Source organism: Oryctolagus cuniculus, chromosome 11, assembly GCF_964237555.1.
Source record: "Oryctolagus cuniculus chromosome 11, mOryCun1.1, whole genome shotgun sequence".
Taxonomy (NCBI): domain Eukaryota; kingdom Metazoa; phylum Chordata; class Mammalia; order Lagomorpha; family Leporidae; genus Oryctolagus; species Oryctolagus cuniculus.
The window spans coordinates 72,352,756-72,375,785 of NC_091442.1; the positions used below are offsets into that span (position 1 = coordinate 72,352,756).

The following is a 23,030-nucleotide window of genomic DNA, read 5'->3' on the forward strand; positions in this document are numbered from 1 at the left end:
CAGCCATTGGAGGGTGAACCAACGGCGAAAGGAAGACCTTTCTCTGTCTGTCTCTCACTGTCCACTCTGCCTGTCCAAAAAAAAAAAACCAAAAGTAAAGAGGAGAAAGGCTTGTACACTATAAAAATTATATGTGATGAATTAAGACATGGATGTGCGGCAAGACATGTCACAGGTTGGAAGAATTACTGTGTTTTTTTTAAAGATTTATTTATTTGAAAGAGTTAGGGACAGGAGAGAATCTTCCATCTGCTGGTTTACTCCCCACATGTCCGTGATGGCCAAGGCTATGCCATGCCAAATCCAGGAGCTTCTTCTGGGTCTCCCATGTAGGTGCAGGGGCCCAAGTCCTTGGGCCATCTTCTGCTGCTTTCCCAGGCACATTAGCAGGGAGCTGGATGGGAATGGAGCAGCCAGGACTGGAACTGGTGCTGATACTGGATTCTAGCACTGCAGATGACAGCTTAACCTCCTGTGCCACAGTGCCAGCTCCAGATTACTCTTGAATTATCCATATTCAGAGGGATCTACAAATACAGTGTAGTTCCTATCAAAATGTCATTCTTTACAGAAATACAAAAAAAAATCCTAAAATTCTTAGGGAACCACAGAGGATCTGAAAAGCTACAGCAATCTTGTGCAAGCAAAATAAATCCAGATGCATCAAACTTCTGGGTTTCAAAATATACTGCAAAGCTACAGTAATCAAAGCAGTATGACAGTGATGAAAAACCAGACAGATCAATGGAACAGAATAGAGAGCCCATAATTTAAAAGGCTTATTTTATTTATATGAGAGAGTCACAGAGAAGAGGGTTGGAGAGAGAGATTGATCTTTTTTTCTACCTGCTGGTTCACTCCTCAAATGGCCACAACAGCCAGGGCTGGGTCAAACTGAAGCCAGGATCCAATAGCTTCCTCTAGGTCTCCCATGTAGGTAACAGGGCCCAAGCACTTGGTCCATCTGCTGCTTTCCCAGGCGCATTAGCAGGGAGTGTGATCAGAAGTGGAGCAGCCAGGACTTGAACCGGAACCCATATGGGATTCCATGCCACAACACTGGCCTCTTGTCAACTGGTCTTTAACAAGTGTGCCTTTCCCAATAGGGAAAGGACAATCTCTTCTATAAGTGAAGCTGGCAAGTTATTAGAACACATTGGGGAAACCCTGCAAGACATTGGCATAGGCAAAGAGTTCTTGGAAAAGACTCCAGAGGCACAGGCAATCAAAGCCAAAATTGACAAATGGGATTACAGCATATTGAGAAGTTTCTGTACTGCAAAAGAAACACTCAGCCAAATGAAGAGGCAACTGACAGAATGGGAGAAAATATTAGAATATTTGCAAATTATGCAACTGATAAAGGATTAATATATAATATGTGAAGAAATCAAGAAACTCAACAACAAAACAACCCAGTTAAGAGATGCGTAAAGGACTTAAGCAGGCATTTTTCAAAAGAAGGAATCCAGATGGCCAACAAGCACATGAAACAATGCTCAGGATCACTAGCCTTAAGAGAAATGCAAGTCAAAACCACAATGAGGTTTCACCTCACCACAGTTAGAATGGCTTTTTTACATAAATCATCAAAAACAAGTGCTGGTGAGGATGTAGGGAAAAGGTATCCTAATCCACTGTTGGTGGGAATGTAAACTGGCAGAGCCACTGTGGAAGACAGTATGGAGATACCTCAGAAATCTGAATTTAGGCCTACCATATGATCCAGCCATCCCACTCCTAGGAATTTATCCAGTGGAAAAGGAATCAGCATATGAAAGCGTTACCTGCACCCCCATGTTTATTGCAGTTCAGTTCACAATAGCTAAGATATGCAATCAACCCAGGTGTCCATCAACTGAAGACTGCGTAGAGAAATCATGTGATATGTACACCATGGAATACTACACAGCAGTAAAAAAAAAAAAAACGAAATCTGAATATTTGCAACAAAATGGATGAAACTGGAAAACATCATAGTTAGTGAAATAAGCCGGTCCCAAAAGGACACATACTATATGTTCTCCCTGATCTGTGCTAACTAATAGAGCATGTAAAAGGTAATCTATAGAAGTGAAAGTGACAGTTTGAGATGCAATAACTTTTAACAGCCCTTGACTCAACTATTGAGGAACAGCCTTTTTTTAATACAGTTTGTTGAACTCTACTTAGTATAGCATTAGTCATGTGTATAAAGTTAATTGAAAACAGATCTTAATAAAAACTAAGAATGGGAATAGGAGAGGGAGGAAGAAGAGGGATGGGAGCGTGGGTGGGAGACTGGGTGCGGTGGGAAGAATCAGTATGTTCCTAATGTACTTATGAATGCATGAAGTTTGTACACATTTTTAAAAGATTATTTATTTGAAAGAGTTAGAGACGAGAGAGAGAGAGAGGTCTTCCATTTGCTGGTTCACTCCCCAAATGGCCACAATAGCCAGAGCTGTGCCTATCCAAAGCCAGAAGCCAGGAACTTCTTCCGGGTCTCCCACGTGGGTGCATGGGCCATCTTCTGCTTTCCCAGGCCACAGCAGAGAACTGGATCAGAAGTGGAGCAGCCGGGACTCAAACCAGCACCCATATGGGATGCCAGTGCTTCAGGCCAGGGCATTAACCCACTGTGCCACAGTGCCAGCCACCTGTATACCTTTTTTTAAAAAGCTTTATTTATTTATTTGAAAGAGTTACACAGAGAAGGAGAGGCATAGAGAGAGAGAGAGAGAGAGAGAGAGATCAATCGATCGATCTTCCATCCGCTGGTTCGCTCTCCAATTGGCCACAACAGCCAGAGCTATGCTGATCCGAAGCCAGGAGCATCTTCTGGGTCTACCACGTGGGTGCAGGGGCCCAAGGACTGAGGCCATCTTCTGCTTTCCCAGGCCACGGCAGAGAGCTGGATCAGCAGTGGAGCAGCCGGGACTCAAACTGGCGCCCATATGGGATGCCAGCACTTTAGGCGATGGCTTTACCCACTATGCCACAGTGCCAACCCCAGAAGTTTGTATATCTTTTTTTTTTTTTTTTTTTGACAGAGTGGTCAGTGTGAGAGAGAGACAGAGAGAAAGGTCTTCTTTTTCTGTTTGTTCACCCCTCAATGGCCGCTGTGGCCAGTGCACTGCGCTGATCTGAAGCCAGGAGCCAGGTGCTTCTCCTGGTCTCCCATGTGGGTGCAAGGCCCAAGCACTTGGGCCATCCTCCACTGCACTCCCGGGCCACAGCAGAGAGCTGGACAGGAAGAGGAGCAACCGGGACAGAATCTGGCGCCCCAACTGGGACTAGAACCCCGTGTGCTTGCGCTGCAGGTGGAGTATTAGCCTATTGAGCCACGGCACTGGCCTGTTTATCTTAAGTAAAAGATTTCTGGGAAAAAAAAAAAGTGATTCTGGGAAAATTGGATATCTGTATGCAGATAAATGAAATTGGCTTTTATCTCACACCATGATAAAATTAACTCAAATAGGATGAAAGGGTAAATATAAGACCTAAAACCGTAAAACTAAAACAGGGAAAAACCTTCTTGGTTAACCCCCCAATGGCTGCTGCGGCTGGCATGTCTGCACAGTGACTTATCAGATATTACAATAAAAGCAGAAATACATAAGTAGGAGTGCATGAAAGTAAAACACTTCTGGGGGCTGGTGCTGTGGCACAGCGGGTTAAAGCCCCAGCCTGCGTTACCGGCATCCCATATAGGCGCCGGTTCTAGTCCTGGCTGCTCCTCTTCCCATCCAGCTCTCTGCTATTGCCTAGGAAAGCAGTAGAGGATGGCCCAAGTCCTTGGGCCCCTGCACCCATGTGGGAGACCTGGAAGAAGCTCCTGGTTCCTGGCTTTGGATCAGCTCAGCTGTGGCCATTGCAGTCATTTGGGGAATGAACCAGTGGAATGGAAGACCTCTTTCTTTCTCTGCCTCTCTTCTCTCTGTGTAACTCTGACTTTCAAGTAAATATTTTTTTTTTAAAAGTAAACTTGTGCACAACAGTCAACAACATGGAAAGATAACCTACTGAATGGGAGAAAACATTTGCAAACCATATATCTGATAAGGGGTTAATATTCAAAATATATAAGGAAGTTAGAGGCAAAAACAGAAACCCAGATAACCAAATTAAAAACTGAACTAAGGACCTGAGTAGTCATTTCTCTTAAGAAGTCATAGAGATGACCAGCAGATGGTTGAGAAGGTGCTCAGCATCACTAGTGGTCAGGTGAATGCAATCAGAACCCTAAAGCGATATCACATCATGCCTGTTAAAGGCACTATCATCAAAATATAAACGATAGCAAGTGTTGACAAGAATACAGAATAAAGGAACATTGTTGGTAGAATGTAAATTAGTACAATCATTATGGAAAACAGTAAGGAGGTTCTTCCCCCAAAAGTTATGAGATAGCATTAGATATGAGTTAGCATTAGATCCAACAGTCCCACTTCTGACTATAGATACATAGAAATAAAAGCAGGATCTTGCTGAGCTATCTGTATTCCTATGTTCATTGCTGTGTTACTCTCAGTTGTCAAAAGAACTTAGGAATGAAGGAAGAAAGCATGATATGCTTAAGTCTGTCATTTGTGACGACATGGATGAAGCTGGAGGCCATTATGCTAAGTAAGCCAAACACAGGAAGAAGGACAAACGCTGTACGAGCTCACCTGTGTGGAATCTAAAATAGTCGAACTCATAGAAGCACAGAGTAGGTTTGTACTTTGTGGGGGTGGGGGCTGGGGGAAATGGGAGATGCTGGGCAAATGATGTAAGTTTTCAGTTGTGCACAGTGAATAAATTCTGGGGACCTAACTAATAACAGCATGGCGACCATTGTATGTTTGAAATTTGCTTAGAAGATACATCCCGATTGTTCACACCACCAGTAGAAAAAGAAGAGGTAACCCTGTGAGATAATGGATATGTTAAAAAAAAAAAAGATAATGAAATGCAAATTTCAGTGCCCATAAAATTTTTTACTGAGGCAGCCACATGCATTTGTGTATCAGCTAAGACTGAGTTGAGTAGTTTCAACAGAGACCGTTTGTGGTGCTTATATTGAAGAATACTTAAAGCTTGATCCTTTATTTTTTTAAAAAAGATTTGATTTATTTAATTGAAAGAGTTACAGAGAGAGGTGGAGACAGGCCTTCCATTCACTGGTTCACTCCCCACATGGCTGCAACGGCTACAGCTGCGCCGATCTGAAGCCAGAAGCCAGGAGCTTCTTCTGGGTCTCCCACGCGGGTGCAGGGACCAAGGACTTGGGCCATCTTCTACTGCTTTCCCAGGCCATACGAGAGAGCTAGATGGGAAGAGGAGCAGCCAGGACTAGAACTGACGTCCATTTGGGATGCCGGTGCTTCATGCCGGGGCTTTAACCCACTGTGCCACAGTGCCGGCCCCAAGGCTTGACCCTTTATAGAAAACATTTGCTGACTCTTGATATAAATGGTGAATTATTTTCAGCTTTAGAAGAATAGAGTAATAGAAAATTTTTCAAACTTTATTTGAATCTAACATTTGATGTCTCTTGTTGATTTGCAAAATCCTATGCATTGTCTTTTGCCTCGGTCTAATTCTCTCTTCCTCTTGGGACTCTAGTTATATGCATGCTATACCTTTTCACTATACCCCTTAGTATATTTAAGGGGGTAAATCACCTCAAATTTCACCTCATTCTTCTGCATCTTGGCCTCTAATTCATCACTACTTTGGAGGCTCTCTAGTTCTTCCAAATACATTAAAAAAAAAAAAAACTTCTCAGCTTTTCTAATTGTTTTCTGCTAGAAGTTTGATCCAAATTGTATGCAGAGTTCATTTCTAAGTATTTAAACAAATGTTCTCTTCATAGCATGAGTTACTTTTGCATTTATAGTTAGAGAGTTGCTCATCTTGAAGGGCCAGATTAGCTAGTATTATTTTAAAAATATCTGCCAACTAGTCATCTGTTGACAACCATTTATCATTCCAGAAAAACTCAGCACTGCTGTGAAACATTTGTTATTTTTGAAAGAAACGTGCTTAGCTCATCATTAAATATGACAGTTCTTAAGGGCTTTGCCAAGATAGCCAGCATACATGGAATATTTTTGTGGTTAATCTCATTTCATTATAAATCACTGATAGTAAAATTCTCATATTTAAAATGATGTGACCTATATATTCACATACAAGGGCACAGAGAGACTGCAATTATTACAATACTTGTAAGAGCGTAAACAAGTAGGAATGTCACTCACATTCTGCTGTGGAGAGCTTCCACTGTGCCACTGAGCAGTTGATGGACCTAGTAAGGGTGGCATTGTCAACTGTGTATTTATTAATTATTAAAGCATGCTTCCTCTCTTCCCTCTGTCTTTCCTCCCTTCCTCCTGGCCCTCCTGCCTCCCCTCCTTTTCTTCTTTCAATAAAGTGTAGATTGAAGTTCTAAAATAGAAGCTCTTACATCCCAGGGGATTATAGCACCCTGTGCTCTCTGAATCCATGTACTCCCTCAGAGGGAGTATTCCATAGAGCAGCATAAAATACAGATAAGATCATGTCACCTCCTTAAAAGAAAGTAAGACTTCAAGTCACACTTAGAATAAAACCTATAATTCTGTTGTTTTAAAAAATTATTTACTCACTCATTTGAAAGGCAGAGCAACAGAGAGAAAGAGAATGTGAATCTGTAATTTGGTTCACTCCCTAAGTAGCTGCAACAGATGCCTGTAACAGCTAGCTCTGGCCCAGGTCAGAGCCAGGAACTCCAGCTAGGTCCCTTAAGTGGGTGGCAGGAACTCAGTCACATCTTCCACTTCCTTCCCAGGCACGTTGGCAGGAAGCCAGATTTTAAGTGGAGTAGCTGGGGGCATGGGATGTTGGCATCAAAAGTAGTGGCTTAACCTGGTGCACCACAGTACCAACTCCAAATCTATAGTTCTTACTTGGTGTTTTATTGATTATTAGAATGCAGTCTTAGTTCCTTAAGAGCAGGGGTTTTGTCTCTTTTCCCAGTGTATTATCAGCACCTAGAACAGTATTCACAAAGAAATGTCACTTGTAAATCTTTGATGAATAGATATTAAATAAGTAAAATAATTAAATACCTGGAGTTTCACATTTATGGTGCTAAAAAATTAAGACCCTATCTATAAGGCTTTTTTCATGATATATTTTCTGTGAATTATGTAAAGATTTTTCATAAGCATGAATTTTAGTTTTCTTTGTACCAAAGTAAACTTGTCTTTGAATTCTGTTTTTCACAAAATGAAGTACCCTCATGTATATTGTGAGCAAATTACAAAAACCTGACTTCAGATGAGCTGGCTTTGACGTGTGGGTCATCTTCTGTTTTCCTTCATCACATTCAGAATAGTTACACAAGCATAGTGATAGGTCCTAGGAGAAGGTACCTGTTTTAATTCCTAATGATTTGTCTTATGTCAACTGCTGTTCCTGTAGTTGACATTAAATTCTTATTTTCAGGCTATATTTTGTTAGGCATTTTTGCTTCAGTCACAGACATCTGGTGAAAGATTTTTGAAAACAAATGCTAATGCTGTTTCCAAGCCTTGAGATGTTGACTTTTTCAGGAAGCTCATAAGATGGTGAGGGAAGCGAATGTCAAGCAAGCAACAGCAGAGAAACAGCTGAAAGAAGCTCAAGGAAAAGTAAGTTCTCACTGCTGTTACAGTATAGAAGTTACGGAAATTAGTGATGATTATTAGTATCTAAAAAACGATTGGATTTTGTTCGGATTGTGAAAGTTGTTTTAGATTTGGAAATTGCGGAAAAATATAAAAAAATAGCTACCATGGGGAAATAAATAGTTTATATCGGTGTTCATTTATATTAGAACCAAATGGTTTAAAACACTGTATCACATGTGTCATTAAAAGAATTATATGACCACATTTTAATGTTAATATTTATTTTCTCACTGAGAAAAAGAACCTACGTGGTACTAGATTTTACTGTTTTAGGAGTAAACTAGAACCAATCATAAGATAGGATAATTTTATTTGACATTGTGAGTACTAGCTGAATCTGAATCATAGGAAAATATCAGAAAACTTGGTTTTATCTTCTTAGTCCACAGGAAGTACAAATTAAATTCCATCTTTGAAAGTGTTTGGACCAAATTGCTAACATGTAGGGGCATCTGTCACAAAACACGTAGTGCTGACGAGGATGCTGGTTTCTTTTCAAGATTGATGTACTTCAAGCTGAAGTAGCTGCACTGAAGACGCTTGTGTTGTCCAGTTCTCCAACCTCGCCTACACAGGAGCCTCTGCCAGGTGGAAAGACACCGTTTAAAAAGGGGCATCAGAGGAATAAAAGTACAAGCAGTGCCATGAGTGGCAGTCATCAGGACCTCAGTGTGATACAGCCAATTGTAAAAGACTGCAAAGAGGTAACTCGTCAAGGACTGTCCCCTCTGGCTTTCCTCATGCTTTCAGTTCTCAGCACTGAGTGTCGGTTGTGGTTTTTACTGGCAAAGGTTTGAGTACAAAATATGTGCTAGTAAGAGGGGGGAGGCTTTATCTAGAGCTGGCTGCTTTCAGGGGTTCGTCAGTTCCATTCTCCACCTGATTGACTGTGGAAAACCTGCTGGAAACTTGGTAGGCTTCTTCATCTCACTATTTCATCTAGGGAGCACACTGTCATGGCTTGTATGAAGGAGAGTGGGTGGTGTCAGCGATCTGCCTCATCCAGATTTGCTGCTGGAGTTTCTCCGTAACTCTTCCCTGAGACTGCACTCTCTCCACTTTTTTTTTTTTTTTTTTTGACAGGCAGAGTGGACAGTGAGAGAGAGAGACAGAGAGAAAGGTCTTCCTTTGCCGTTGGTTCACCCTCCAATGGCCGCTGCAGCCGGCGCACCGCGCTGATCCGATGGCAGGAGCCAGGAGCCAGGTACTTATCCTGGTCTCCCATGGGGTGCAGGGCCCAAGCACCTGGGCCATCCTCCACTGCACTCCCTGGCCACAGCAGAGAGCTGGCCTGGAAGAGGGGCAGCCGGGACAATCTGGCGCCCCGACCGGGACTAGAACCCGGGGTGCCGGCGCCGCTAGGCGGAGGATTAGCCTAGTGAGCCGCGGCGCCGGCCTTTTTTTTTTTTTTTTTTTTTTAAAGACTTATTTGAAAATGAGAATAACAGAGAAAAGAGAAGAGGCAGAGAGAGAGAGAGAGAGAGAAAGGTCTTCCATTTGCTGGTTCACTCCCCAATTGGCTACAGTGGCCGGAGCTGTGCCAATCCAAAAGTCAGGAGCCAGGAGCATCTTCCAGGTCTCCCATGCGTGTGCAGGGCCCCAAGGACTTGGGCCATCTTCCACAGCTTTCCCAGGCCGCAGCAGAAAGCTGGATTGGAAGTGGAGCAGCTGGGACTCAAACCAGCGCCCATAAGGGGTGCTGGTACTGCAGGCGGTGGCTTTACCCGCTACACCACATTGCCAGCCCCTCTCCACTTTTTTAAAACTATCTTCTAGACTACAGCAATAAGCACCCTCCCTACTCCGCCATCTTGGAATTCCTTACCCTTAACTTTGATTCAAGGAATTTGAATTGGGAGGAAAAAAGCTCACATTGATATCTTAAAAGGAAATCTATAGGAAAGCTTGGATATGCTCAGCCTTCTTTTGCCTTTGTGTAGACTGCTTGCACATCTGGTTAAGCGTCCGAGAGGCCGCCACGGCTGTTGTCAGTGGGGCGTTTATAGCACACCCAGCACTGTGGACCTGGTTGGTGTGGCGCTGTGTGAGGACCAGTGAGACTGCTCTGTGCTGGGGTGGTTGGCGTGTCTGGTGCAGGTGCTGATCTGGGCTGAGGGAGCCTGAGGGTCTGTAGGGAAGAGGACTTGGGGAAGATGTACTGTAGAGGGGCAGCCGGGGATGGCCAGCCACAGGTGTGGCTAGGAAGGCAGTGCCGGCAGGCGCCTCTGTGGATAGTTCAGGTGGTAGTTAACTTGATGTACCGAACTATTTAAATAAATGCTGAGTTTTAAGATAGTTTAGTAGGTTGTGTGTGTGCTTTTTTGTCTAGTTGCCTACACAGCAAGCATCTTGGCATTTTTAAACTAAGTGCCTCCAGGTTAATAGAACAATTAGTGTCAGCTTATGACCTCAAATCAGGTCTCACTCTTACTTTATTTAGCTTGACTCCAAAGTACTTGTTCATTAATTTCAGAAAATACTTATCATCCTTTTTTATATTCAGAACAGTACGTACCTGTGTCTTCAAAGGAGCTCCAACAGGGTAATGGCAGCATCAGTGGACACCGTCATGGATACTATGTGGATACTACTAGGCCCATCAGACAGTTTTCTTAAAAGTCAGTTTTCTTATAGAAAAGTTGGTACTGTGTATTATAGATAATTAAGAATGGTCCAGTTCATTATGTTAAATAAGGAGCATTTCTTTTTTAGTAATATTTGTATTATGTTTTGGTTTTACAAAATGGTTTTTTGTTTGCACTTTTTAAAACTTTTTTATGTGTTTCCTTTTGGCTTGTTTAGGCTGATCTGTCTCTGTATAATGAATTCAGGTCTTGGAAGGATGAGCCAACAATGGACAGAACATGTCCTTTCTTAGACAAAATCTATCAGGAAGATATCTTTCCGTGTTTGACATTTTCGAAAAGTGAGGTAACTTTTTTTTTTCCATGTTAATGGGAACACATTAGATTTGATTCTGTACGTTTTATGAAGTCCTGTTCCATATTTTAATATATCTGATATAAGTAGATTATCATGAAGTGTCATGCTCAAGCATTTTCTCCGTCCTGTATTAGATCCTAATGTCTTGGCATTTGATTACTGAATATCTTTCCTTATTTGAGCAGAGCATCATTCATACTGAGACTTGCATTGTGTTCAAGAGAAGGATGAAATGTCTATGGGAGTAGGGCTTATATTTTTTGATTCGTAGTCCAAGATTCAGCATAAGGAAGTTCTCTGTACATTCTGCTTAAGGCATTTGTTGAGTTTATCTGTACATGATGAAATCACACTTCTTTTCTTTTCTTCTTCTTTAAAGCATGAAAAATAATGCCCTCTTTGCTTAAGTCCCAAGGGTGTTAACAGGATAAAATGAAGTATGTACTAGGTTGATAGAAAATTTTTTAAAATTTTATACAGATGTAAAGATTAAATTTGTTCTTGCATGTGGAAGGTTTATCCACAAATATCCTGTCAGTATTGAAGAAATTTAATCCTGAGAGTCTTAGTTACGTCTTTCAAGGATTTAATTATAACATTAATTTGTAGGAAGAAGTTCAGATTAACTGTGTAACACTTTGGATAGGAATCTGTGTTGTTGTTTGTGGCCGTGTGCCTGGATTCAGGTGGGCCGTTCAGTGTTCGTAATCTTGGCAGGCTTGAGAAGTGTGCCTTTTTCATTTGTTGTTTATTGGTTGTGCCCTTTCCATCTGGGATCTAATATCTGATAATTCAGTGAATTACTTCGTGCACATATGTGCAAGTTCAGAAAGTAATAGCCATAACCAGCATATACTGCTATGTGATAAATGACCAACACACAAAAAAATTGCATGTGTTCAGTGGCATAAGGCATTAGAATATTCATTTTGAAGTGGCATTAACAGTGGGTATTTAGTTGTAGGTAGGGAGGACACAGAGACTGGGATTAATAACTTTAATCCTCCTCCAGGTCATGAGAAAAGTTATTTCACCATAACTGAATTGCCTTTCATAACAGTGCTTGAATTATAAGAGAAATCAAATTAAGATTATGCGATGTCTTTCTTACTTGTTGGCTAAGGCCAAGCTAGTGGAACTTGGGGGAAGAATCATGTATAAGATTAGATGACTGTGGAGTACAACGTTGGTATTTTCCTGCAAGCATAAAGTCTAATACTTTTCACTTTGTTGAAGCTGGCTTCAGCTGTTCTGGAGGCCGTGGAAAACAATACCCTGAGCATTGAACCAGTGGGGCTGCAGCCGATTCGATTTGTGAAAGCTTCTGCAGTTGAATGTGGAGGACCAAAGTAGGTTTTTACACCTGTGACTCACGGGAGCTACTGAGTTTTTGAAGTCTTATGTGTTGGAGTTGCTTGGAGTTGGGAGGCCAGAAGACGTAGCATTGAATCCTGGCTCAAATAAAAATATACTGGGTATGCCCAGTTTACAAGTGACTTTAAAAATGAGGTCACTTAAGAAGCATTGTTTTTATTATTTTAGAAATTGATACTTATAACCACTTTAGTAGAGCTCTTTCAAAATTAGACAATATAGTAGGTGAATGGTATATATCTGGTTCTAGAAGAATAGTTTGTAAATTGATTTTGATGAGTTTGATTGTTCTTTTTCCTCTTGTGTAAAGTATACTTTTAGAAGTTCCAAGACCTTCTAACACTGTATTTTGCATTTGTTTTTTGCCCTACCTAAGATAGTGCTGTTAAACATTATTACATATCATTAAAGGAATATGCTTTTAATAAAAAAATAATGAGACAAAATCTTTTTTTTTAAAGATTTTATTTATTTGAGAGGTAGAGTTAGGAACAGTGAGAGGGAGAGACAGAGAGAAAGGTCTTCCCTCCACTGATTCACTCCCCAAATGGCTGCAACGGCTAGAGTTGGGCTGATCCAAAGCCAGTAGCTTCTTCCAGGCCTCCCACGTGGGTGCAGAGGCCTATACACTTAGCCATCTTCTACTGCTTTCCCAGATCATAGCAGAGAGCTGGATTGGAAGAGGAGCAGCTGGGACTAGAACCGGTACCCTTATGGGATGTTGACACTGCAGGCAGAGGCTTAGCCCTCTATGCCATAATGCAAGCCCTGACAAAATCTCTTGAAAGATAAGAATGAGTTAGTGTGTGATTTGAATGGTTCCTCCCGAATTATCCCCTTTCAAATGCCCATTCTAGCATTTTCATAATATGGAGCACATTGGTAACCTATTTCCTATAAGTACAGCTGAGATTTAATGTTCATTTAATGTATTATCTTTATATAATACATATACATTTATATTATACATTACACATAATGTATAATGTCATAAAATGCGTCTGGCCATTTCATTTCACTGTGAGTGGTGCTCATTTTGCCTTGATAAGGAATGTTTGTTGTATTCAGCCAGGTTCCTAGCTTAGGCGAGTGACAGCTGGGCTGCTGCAAGTCCATCCTGATGGACAAGCCAGCTTCGTCTGATGGAGCAGGAGAGTGACAGGTGGCTCATCATTTATTCAGCAGTCACTGAAGTTCTGCTGTGTGCCAGGCACATGCTTGGTGCCAGGAATTTAAAGATGAGCAAGACCAGTCTTTGCTCTCAAGAGGCTTATAGCCTAATCCAAGCCAGAAAAGCCTGCTACCAAATTTTAGAGTTTGTAGTATGCAAATTGAAAGGATGGAATGAAATGTAGTGCACTCTTTATATAACTGTTAAAATTTAGTATTTTTATAACATGGTATATGCCATTGTACTTCCCCTGAAGTCCCATATTAAATGCATATAAACCAACCAACCCCCACCACACAACACCCCATCTGGAAGCTGTTAACTCTACATGTTTTGAGATTTGAACAGTCATTGTTAGGTTTTTGTCAGCTGAGAAGTGGAAGTCCTGGTGGAAAGCTGAGGGCTGTCCTGCAGCTTATGACTGCAGGATGGGGCGTACATTGAAAACATCCAGCTTCTGTTTCTAGAACGTGGTTAGTGCTACGGTATTAAGTCCCTTGAAGTCAGAGCTATGTCGTTTATATCACTGTGGCCCAGCGTCTTGCATAGTGCCTGGTACGTAGGGGGTTCTCTAATAGTGATTGTCTTAGTAAATGGAGAAGGTGGGGGAAATGTGTTTAATTATTAAGAGCTGAAATTTTATCATTATTTTACAGAAAATGTGCTCTCACCGGCCAGAGTAAGTCCTGTAAACACAGAATTAAATTAGGGGACTCAAGCAACTATTATTATATTTCTCCTTTTTGCAGATATAGGGTAAGTGACTTAACCATGAATTTTAGTAATGTTCACTTTAACATAAAACATTTAACTATTCATGACATTTTTCCTTCTGGCCTAGATCACTTCTGTGTGTAACTTTTTTACATACATTCGATATATCCAGCAGGGACTTGTGAAACAGCAGGATGGTGAGTGTTCTTGGTTCATTATAAATATTTACATTAAAGTAAGTGTAGGGCATAGTAATGCTCAAATAAACTTTATTAAACTTTTAGAGTTGTAGTAAAATGTGTGGAGAATTTGAGAATATCCCTTTCAAAATGTTTAATTTTAGTATTAGCCATATTATTATCTTAATTTTGAATTTTAAGCAGGCTCTGTTCTCACTCATAAGGGGGACGTGATAAACTAGATGGTAAATGTAAGGAGAGTACAAAGCTCATTGGATTTATTTCTTAAGAGAGAAAAATGAGCAAACCCTAGAATTGGTCAGTTTATTTTGATAGAAGCCATGGTGGAGCTAACAGCAGATTTTTCCTGTCTTTTCTCCTTCCACGTGTGAGTTAGGGTAGCTCTGGGTGGAATCAAGGTGCTGCCCTCTATGCCAGCAGGGATGTGCAGATCCTCTGTCCGGGAGAGTGAGGCTCCTGGCAGTGCGGTAATCTTTGCGTGCCGTCTTCCACTATTGCTGATGGTTTCCAGCCAGATGTCTTCAGTGTGAGGTGTACAAACTGATAGGGCCTGGCGGCTCCCAAGCAGTGTTAGCTGAGTACATGTGGTGGTTTTAAAACAGAAATAGCATTCAAATTCAAAGGTATGGGAGATAATGTTGTTTGTTTTTTAAGGTATTCTTGTGCTTAGAAATTAGTAGAAGCACGCATTGTTTCAGTCAGTTAACTAGCGAGTCTTAATACTATGGAAAAATCAGCTATGCTGATAAAAAGTTAGTGTAGCTCTTCCAAACTCTATGTTCTAAAAAGCCCATTTCATTTAGAGTCTCTGTTGTAGGAGTTTAATGTCTAAAACATCTAAGAGAATGGGAATGAAACTTGTCACTGAGTAATGTTTAATTTCAAAAGACTGCATAGCATAAAAGTAGTCTTTTAAACTGTGTAGCACTTTTTTATGATTTTAATAAAATTGACTTTTTTAAATACCTAATGGTGAATAATATGATTTATCCTGGAGACTGGGTGACCTATGTTGTTAAACTGTCAAGCGGGTTTTTCTCCTGGTGAAAAGGTTTGTAGGGAAGATGGATGAAAAGTACTTTACTTTGTGAACACAGAAGGTGTCAGCAGGTGGCGGGGACGGTGATAGAAGCGCTGCCTTCCTGGTCTCTGTTATCCTTCCACTTCACAGTATTTGGGAAACAGTGTATACTGTGTGGGTTTATAGTAAACAAGTGTTCCTGATTTTAAACTGTTTAGTATCTGTGCAGCCACACCTAAAGCAGGGTTTCTTGACCTTGCTGCTACAGGCTGAGCATCCCTGATCCCAAATCCTAAATGCTTCACAATCTGAAACTTTTTTAGTTCTGACATTGACATCATACCTAGAAAATTCCACACTTGACCTCATGTGACAAGTTGTATTCAAAACCTAGGCAAATATATTTCTATATTTGAAGTCAGAGCTACAGAGAGAGAGGGAGAGATAAACAGAGATCTTCCATCTGCTGGTTCACTCCCAAGATGGCCACAATAGCCGGGGCTGGGCTACGCAGGACCAACCTGGAGCCAGGAGCTATTTCCAGGTCTCCCACAGGGGTGACAGAGGCCCAAACACTTGGGCCATCTTCTCTGCTTTTCGCAGGTTATTATCAGGGAGCTGGATTGGAATTGGAGCAGCAGCCAGGATTCAAACCAGCACTCATACAGGATGCCAGTGTCGCAGGCGGCAGCTTAACTTACTATGCCACAATGCTGGCACCCATATTGCTTTCAGGCTATGAGTATGGAGTATCTATGATACATAAATGAATTTCGTGTTTTGACTTAGATGCTGTCTCCAGGTACCTCATCATGTATATGCGAACATTCCAAGATCTGAAAAAAATCCCAAGCATTTTAGATAAGGGATGCTCGATCTGTATGACAATTTTTTAAGACTTATTTATTTATTTGAAAGGTGGAGTTACAGAGAGAGAAAGAGGGAGAGGGAGAGACAGACAGAGAGATCTTCCATTCACTGGTTCACTTCCCAAATGGCTAATATGGCTGGAGCTGGACCAGTCTGAAGCCAGGAGCCAGGAGCTTCTTCTGGGTCTCCCATGTGGGTGCAGAGGCCCAAAGAGTTGGGCCACCTTCCACTGCTTTCCCAGGCTCAGTACCAGGGAATTGGATTAGAAGTGGAGCAGCTGGGTCTTGAACCCATGCCCATATGGGATGTCGGTTCTGCAGGCAGCAGTTTAACCCGCTGCACTACAGTGCCAGCCCTCTGTATGACATTTTGAACTGGATAGTTCTTTGTGGGAAGGAGCTGGCTTGTGCACTGTAGAATGTTTAACTCCATTCCTGGTCCTTACTCACTAGATGCCGGTTGCAACCCCAAGTGTGACAATGAAAAATATGCAGACATTGCCAGACGGACCCTAGGAGTCAGACTGTCCTGGCAGAGAACCGCTGATCTGTCAGTCTAACCTGATCACGTGTCAGACGAAGACCTTTCACTGTCAGAAATACGGAGACAGCCTTTTTTTCCTCTTGCAGCAGGAGCTTAATTGAAATCTACATTATCATTTATTTCTAGTTCGAGCCGTACATAAACCTTTCCTGTTGTTACAAAGAATGTTACCGAGCTTTCCAGATTGTCTCTTGTTTTCTTTTTTCCTGCTCACCCTCTGTTAGTGTTAATGAAGAGTGGAATGGCCAAGATCTAGCAAACCAGGGCTGGAAAGTCTCTGGGTTGATAAGAATCAATTGAGCATCTCTGTGGCTGAGGCCCCTCTCAGGTTGATTCTCTAACAAACCTATCCCAGTCGCATCATCTCTCTCTCTGTGTCTCTGATTCTTTTTTTTTTTTTTTTTAATAAGAAGAAAAAAAATTTTTAATACTAGGTGCCAAATACCTACATGGGATTATATCATTTAACCTTTAAAACAAATTCCATGAAAGTGACCTTCTTATCTCCATTTTATAGATGAGAATAAAGGATAGAAGTTTGGCAGCTTTCCCAAAGTTACATGTTTGACAAGTGTCAGGTTGGGTTGCAGGCAGCGTGATACTAAAGCCTGAGCCCTTCCTACCCTAATAAATCAATTTCTGGTAAAGAAAAGCTTCAGATTGTGAGCTTGCATTTCCTGAACCAAGAAAAATAATTTATTCCATATTGATTGCCCAGTAAAGTAATGATACATTTTAAACCTGATCTTAAGATTTATATTTTTTTAACTTAGAATGATTAATTAAATTATACATTCTCAAACCTTGATATAGAAATGTCTGGTTAAGGTTCGCTTCATCTAGGGAAGTTTTAACTCTAAATTGCCCTCTTAGTTTGATTTGAGTATATAAGCCATAATTAAATTTCCCTCACTTCCCTTCCCTTCACCTGTTTTTTTTTGTTTTTTTTTTTTTTTTTTTTTTTTGCTTTCAAACATTTAATGAATATAAATTTCCAAAGTACAGCTTATGGATTACAATGGCTTCCCCCCATAACGTCCCTCCCACCTGCAACCCTCCCCTTTCCCACTCCCTCTCCCCTTCCATTCACATCAAGATTCATTTTCAATTCTCTTTATATACAGAAGATCAGTTTAGCATACATTAAGTAAATATTTCAACAGTTTGCTCCCACACAGAAACATAAAGTGAAAAATACTGTTTGAGTACTAGTTATAGCATTAAATCTCAATGTACAGCACACTAAGGACAAAGATCCTACATGAGGAGTAAGTGCACAGTGACTCCTGTTGTTGACTTAACAAATTGTGTGTCTGATTCTTTGAAGGCACCAGCATTACTGTCTACTCAGGACACCAAAATGTCTGCTTTTTCTTGGGCTAAAGTGATAGTCTTTGCCATATCTAACAAGTAGTTGTGACAAAACAGGTGAAATACCGCTTATTGGTAACACCTGGATGCCCACACAAGTGCACGGGAAAAGTCTGTGTGAAGTATTGAAAGTTTAGGCATAGGTATATCATTAGAACATGCCCAGCTGGCTTTTCAGCGACTTTGAAATTCTCAGCAAAACATTACAAAATAAATAATGGTACTTGATGATTTACATGTCTTTTCTGTTTGTCAGTTGATCAGATGTTTTGGGAAGTTATGCAGTTGAGAAAAGAGATGTCCTTGGCAAAGCTGGGATATTTCAAAGAGGAACTCTGATGCTCGGCGTGGGACCATGCATGAACCTCTCTGAACAACTGAAAAATGACTGCATATTTTTATGGTTACTCAATATTTATTTCCAAGGAGTGGGCCCAAGACTTTTCTCCTCTTTTGCAAATTACACTAAGAAATACTGTGATTTCTTTTTAACTGACTTATGCTGTGTTTGCTTACTCTTTAGTTGAACACACTATAAAGAATTACAGGTGTACTAGTGATTGTAATTTCTAGTTGCGAAAAACAAACACCAAATAAATAAATGTTAGATTGACTGTGTGTGTTTTCTCTTCGAGCTCAGACATGGCATCTAGAGTCAGCAGAATATATTTAATAGTGATTTTTATGCTGCACAGCAACCTCTGAGAGGCAAGGGAGAGGCTGAGTGGATAGGATTCAATTTCTGTACCTCTTAACTTTATTTTCTCTCTCTCTGTCTCTTTTTTTTTTTTTTTTTTTTTTTTTTTTTAGGATTTAGAGAGGGAGAAACAGAGTTCTTCCAGCTTCTGATTCATTCTCCAAATGGCCACACTAGCTGGGACAGGCAAGGCTGAAGCCAGGGGCCTGGAACTCCCATCTGTGTCTCCCACATGAGTAGCAGGGGCTTTCCCAGGTGCATTAGCAGGGAGCTAGATTGGAAAAGGAGCAGCCAGGACTGGAACTGCTGCCCACATGGGATGCCAGCATTACAGGCAGTGTCAGCTCACTGTGCTACAATGCCAGCCCCTGTTTTTGTGTTTTGTATATATATTAGTATTCAAAAAAGAGAGATATTTTATTTGAATAAAGATTTCCGGGGGCATAGTGGGTTAAACCCCTGCCTGCAACACTGATATCTGATATAGGCACTGGTTCCAGTCCCAGCAGCTCCACTTCCAATTCAGCGCCCTTCTAATGCACCTGGGAAAGCAGCAGAAGATGGCCCAAGTGCTTGGGACCCTGCACACACATGGGGGACCTGGAAGAAGCTCCTTACTCCTGGCTTTGGCCTGGTCCAGCCCTGGCCATGGCAGCCATTTGGGAAGTGAGCCAGCAAATGGAAGATTCTTTCTGTCTCCTCCCCTCTTCTCTCTCTTTTAACTCTGCCTTTTAAAAAAAAGTGGAGGTGGGTGGCACTGTGGTGTAGCAGGTTAAGCTGTGGCCTGCTGTGCTGGCTTCCCCTATGGGCATTGGTCTGAGTCCCCACTGTTCCACTTCCTATCCAGCACCCTGCTAATGTGCCTGGGAAAGCAGCGAAGGATGCCCAAGTTCTTGGGTCCCTGCACCTATGTGGGAGGCCTGGAAGAAGCTCCTGGCTCCTGGCTTTGGCCTGGCCCAGCCCTGGTCACTGCAGCTATTTGGAGAGTGAACCAGCAGATGGAAGATCTTTCTTTTTCTGTCTCTCCTCCTCTCTCTCTGTAACTCTGTCTTTCAAATAAATAAAAACTTTAATATCAATAAAAAAATAAAGATTTCTACTAAAATATTTGGAGATTTCTATTTTAATCATTCTGCAGTCTGTAATGGAAAGAAACCCTGTATTAATTGTGGTTTGTTAAATATAGTAAATTAAAGGCATTCATACTATTCTAGAGATGCATTCTTGAGCAGCCTGATGTAATGTATTCATGCTTTATTTATGTCGAGCACCTTAATGGCTTTGGAGGGATGTAAGGGTCAAGGAGGAGTCTGAGGTGTGTGCGAGGAGGTTTGAAGGGGTGTGGGTGAAAGAATGGTACTTCATGCCAAGTGCACTCTGATCATAGAACCTTCTAAGTTTCAAATTGTGAAACCGACTCAGGTGGGGAAACTATTAAAATTACTTTTACGATTCAACAGCTATATGGCACATACGTAGTAAGTACAGAAGAGCAAAAGGAAGAACTAAGGAAACCCCTTCATTCTCTCTGGAGAAAAACTTAATATTTTGGCAAACAACCTCTTGGCTTCCAGGTATTTTCTAGCTATGTTTGCAAATTTCTGGAACAAAAAGGCTTTCTTTTTTAAGCTTAAATATTCATTTTCCCTTTTGGTAAATCTACACATCCTAGTTGCTTTGTGTTGAGTATAGAATTTTTTTTAAACAGTCTTTTTTTAAATTTATTTACTTATTGACAGGCAGAGTGGATAGTGAGAGAGAGAGAGAGAAAGATCGTCCTTTACCCTTGGTTCACCCTCCAATGGCTGCTGCGGCCAGTGCGCTGAGGCCGGCACACCGCGCTGATCCGAAGCCGGGAGCCAGGTGCTTCTCCTGGTCTCCCATGCGGGTGCAGGGCCCAAGCACGTGGGCCATCCTCCACTGCACTCCCTGGCCACAGCAGAGAGCTGGCCTGGAAGAGGGGCAACCGGGACAGAATGCAGCACCCCGACCGGGACTAGAACCCGGTGTGCTGGCGCTGCAAGGCGGAGGATTAGCCTATTGAGCTGCGGTGCCGGCCTGGAATTTTTTTTGAAGAATTATTTTATTTCTTTGAAAGACAGAGTTACAGAGAGAGGTAGAGACAGAGAGAGGTCTTCCACCTGCTGGTTCACTCCCCAGATGGCCACAACAGCCAGAGCTGTGCCAATCCGGAGCCAGGAGCTTCTTCCGGGTCTCCAGGGGCCCAAGGACTTGGGCCATCTTCTACTGCTTTCCCAGGCCATAGCAGAGAGCTGGATCAGAAGAGGACAGCTGGGACTAGAACTGGCACCCATATGGGATGCTGGCGCTTTAGGCCAGGACGTTAACCCGCTGCACCACAGCGCCGGACCCTGATTATAGAATTTTAACATAGTTTATTGCGTTTGGAGATGAGATGGTTTTCAGTTTCTGGTTTTTTATTTTTATTTTATTTTTTTTTTTTATTTTAGTGATACCATGATGCTGCAGAGTTCTGTAGGTGAACCTTTTGAACATTGTTGGGTTGTTTCTTTCTTGTAGATGTCTTAAACTAAGTTTTTCAGTCAAGGCATATACATATTTCAAATGTTTGTTCCGCTTAGCTAGATTGCTCTCCAGAACAGCTGAACCAGTATATACTCACAGCAGCGCTGTATGAGAGCTGGTTTTCTGAAGATGACGTTTGTTTCAGTCCTGTTTGGGGTTGGGTCAAGCTAACCGACAGAAGACTCAGACACTAGGCTGGATAGTACCTGAGCGGGCATCTGAGTATGGTGACTGTGTGGTGGAAGCATCCTCACCGTGCTCAGCTCTAGAATCGGAGGTTGAACATGAGAAGAACGTGGAACCTGGAAACTGATGTCTAGAAAAGTTACTGTGATGTGAGGTCATAATCTTATTCACAGCTTCTGAGGATTTTCCACACAAAGCTTATAGAGAAATCCAGGAAATGCTTTAAGAAATTTGGAGAGGGACGTGATCATATGCTTAGGGAAAGCTTATTGATAAAAGCAATAAATAGGAGTGTTTGGACTAATGGTTAAGTTGCTGCTTGGGATGCCTACATCTCATACTGGAGTGTCTGAATTTGAGTGCTGGCTTCACTCCTGATTCCAGCTTCCTGCTAATGCACACCCTGCGAGGCAGCAGGTAGTTACAGCAAGCCTATATTCATGAGTAGAAAGACAACTTTTTTTTAAAGAGACCTTATTCTCTACAGATTAATCTCTGTATAGATTTAGTTAACCTCCAAGCCAAATCCCAATATTTCACTTGGAACTTATGAGCTGATTAGAAATGTATGCTGGTGCTGTGGTTTAGTGGGTAAAGCTACTGCCTGCAGTGCCTGTATCCCATGTGGGCACCAGTTCGAGTCCTGACTGCTCCACTTCTGATCCCGCTCTCTGCTGTGGCCTGGGAAAGCAGTAGAAGATAGCCCAAGTCCTTGGACCCCTGCATCTTCACGGGAGACCCAGAAGAAGCTCCTGGCTTTGGATCTGCACAGTTTTGGCTATTGCAGCCAGAACTATTCTTCCTCACTCTACACACACACAAACCATTTTAAATGTTCTTAAACCTTATAACTTCTTATGTACAAAATATAGGTGAAATTGTGATTGAGAGTATAGATGAGCTGTATTTAAAACATAGAGCCGAATGTCTTCCTGGTCCTCTTATTTAAAAAAGACTTTTTAACTTGGAAACAAACTATAAAAGATAACCATGAAAGAAAATAAGTTGCACTGTTAAGTTTTAAATTCAGAACTTTTGTTCATCACAAGACATAATAAAGAAAGCCCCTGTACTGTCTATGAAAAGATATGCATTTGTAACATTTATAATCAATAATAGTACACAGAAATTCTATAAACCTGTAAGACAAAAACAGCAGAAAAATGAGCAAAAGACTGAGATATCTTCCACATTAGAAGTAAATATGTGCAAATAAACATTAAGAGATTTTTATTTTTGTTTATAAACAGGGAAATCAAGGCTATCATGATGTGTTTAAATTCCTTTGGCAAATATTGAAAAACCCAGCACAAGTCAAGATTTAGAGATTTTAATCAATAGGACCACTTAGGTATGCTGCCAGCTGTGTCAGCTGGCATAGCCAATGTGAAATCCTCCATACTGCGGTCAGTTGTATGTCCTCTGAAAAACTACTCATCTGCAAAGCTGAACATTTGTCTGTGGACCAGCAGCTCCACTTCCAGCTGTATGCTCAACAGAGGTACTTGTACAGAGTACCCCAGAATACATAGATAAGAATATTCTAGGGGGGGCGGGGAATCAAATGTCAATCTAAGGGAAGAGAACCTGGCAGAAACGTGAAGGAATGTCACCTACATGCAGCACACTTAGGAACACGGATGGAGAAAAGCAGCTCCAAAGGAAGCTGTGCTTCTGTGTAGGGATATGTATATGAATGTGTTAAAACTAATAA

At 41.5% G+C, this 23,030-nt stretch overlaps 1 protein-coding gene across 6 annotated transcripts in view; it reads left to right on the forward strand.

The window, feature by feature from the left end:
* The window catches only part of RAB3IP (RAB3A interacting protein), a 55,093-nt gene extending 36,593 nt beyond the window's left edge, over positions 1-18,500 (forward strand). For 5 of the 6 annotated variants that reach the window (XM_070052620.1, XM_070052623.1, XM_070052621.1 and 2 more), the window contains 7 exons: positions 7,563-7,640; positions 8,180-8,383; positions 10,482-10,610; positions 11,859-11,971; positions 13,824-13,923; positions 14,009-14,078; positions 18,143-18,500. In XM_070052620.1, coding sequence (XP_069908721.1) covers positions 7,563-7,640; positions 8,180-8,383; positions 10,482-10,610; positions 11,859-11,971; positions 13,824-13,923; positions 14,009-14,078; positions 18,143-18,225 — 777 coding nt within the window. In that variant the 3' untranslated portion in view covers positions 18,226-18,500. Of the gene's footprint in view, positions 1-7,455; positions 7,641-8,179; positions 8,384-10,481; positions 10,611-11,858; positions 11,972-13,823; positions 13,924-14,008; positions 14,079-18,142 lie in introns of all 6 variants that reach the window. The other variant, XM_070052625.1, reaches the window with a different exon arrangement.
* Positions 18,501-23,030: the final 4,530 nt, after the last annotated feature.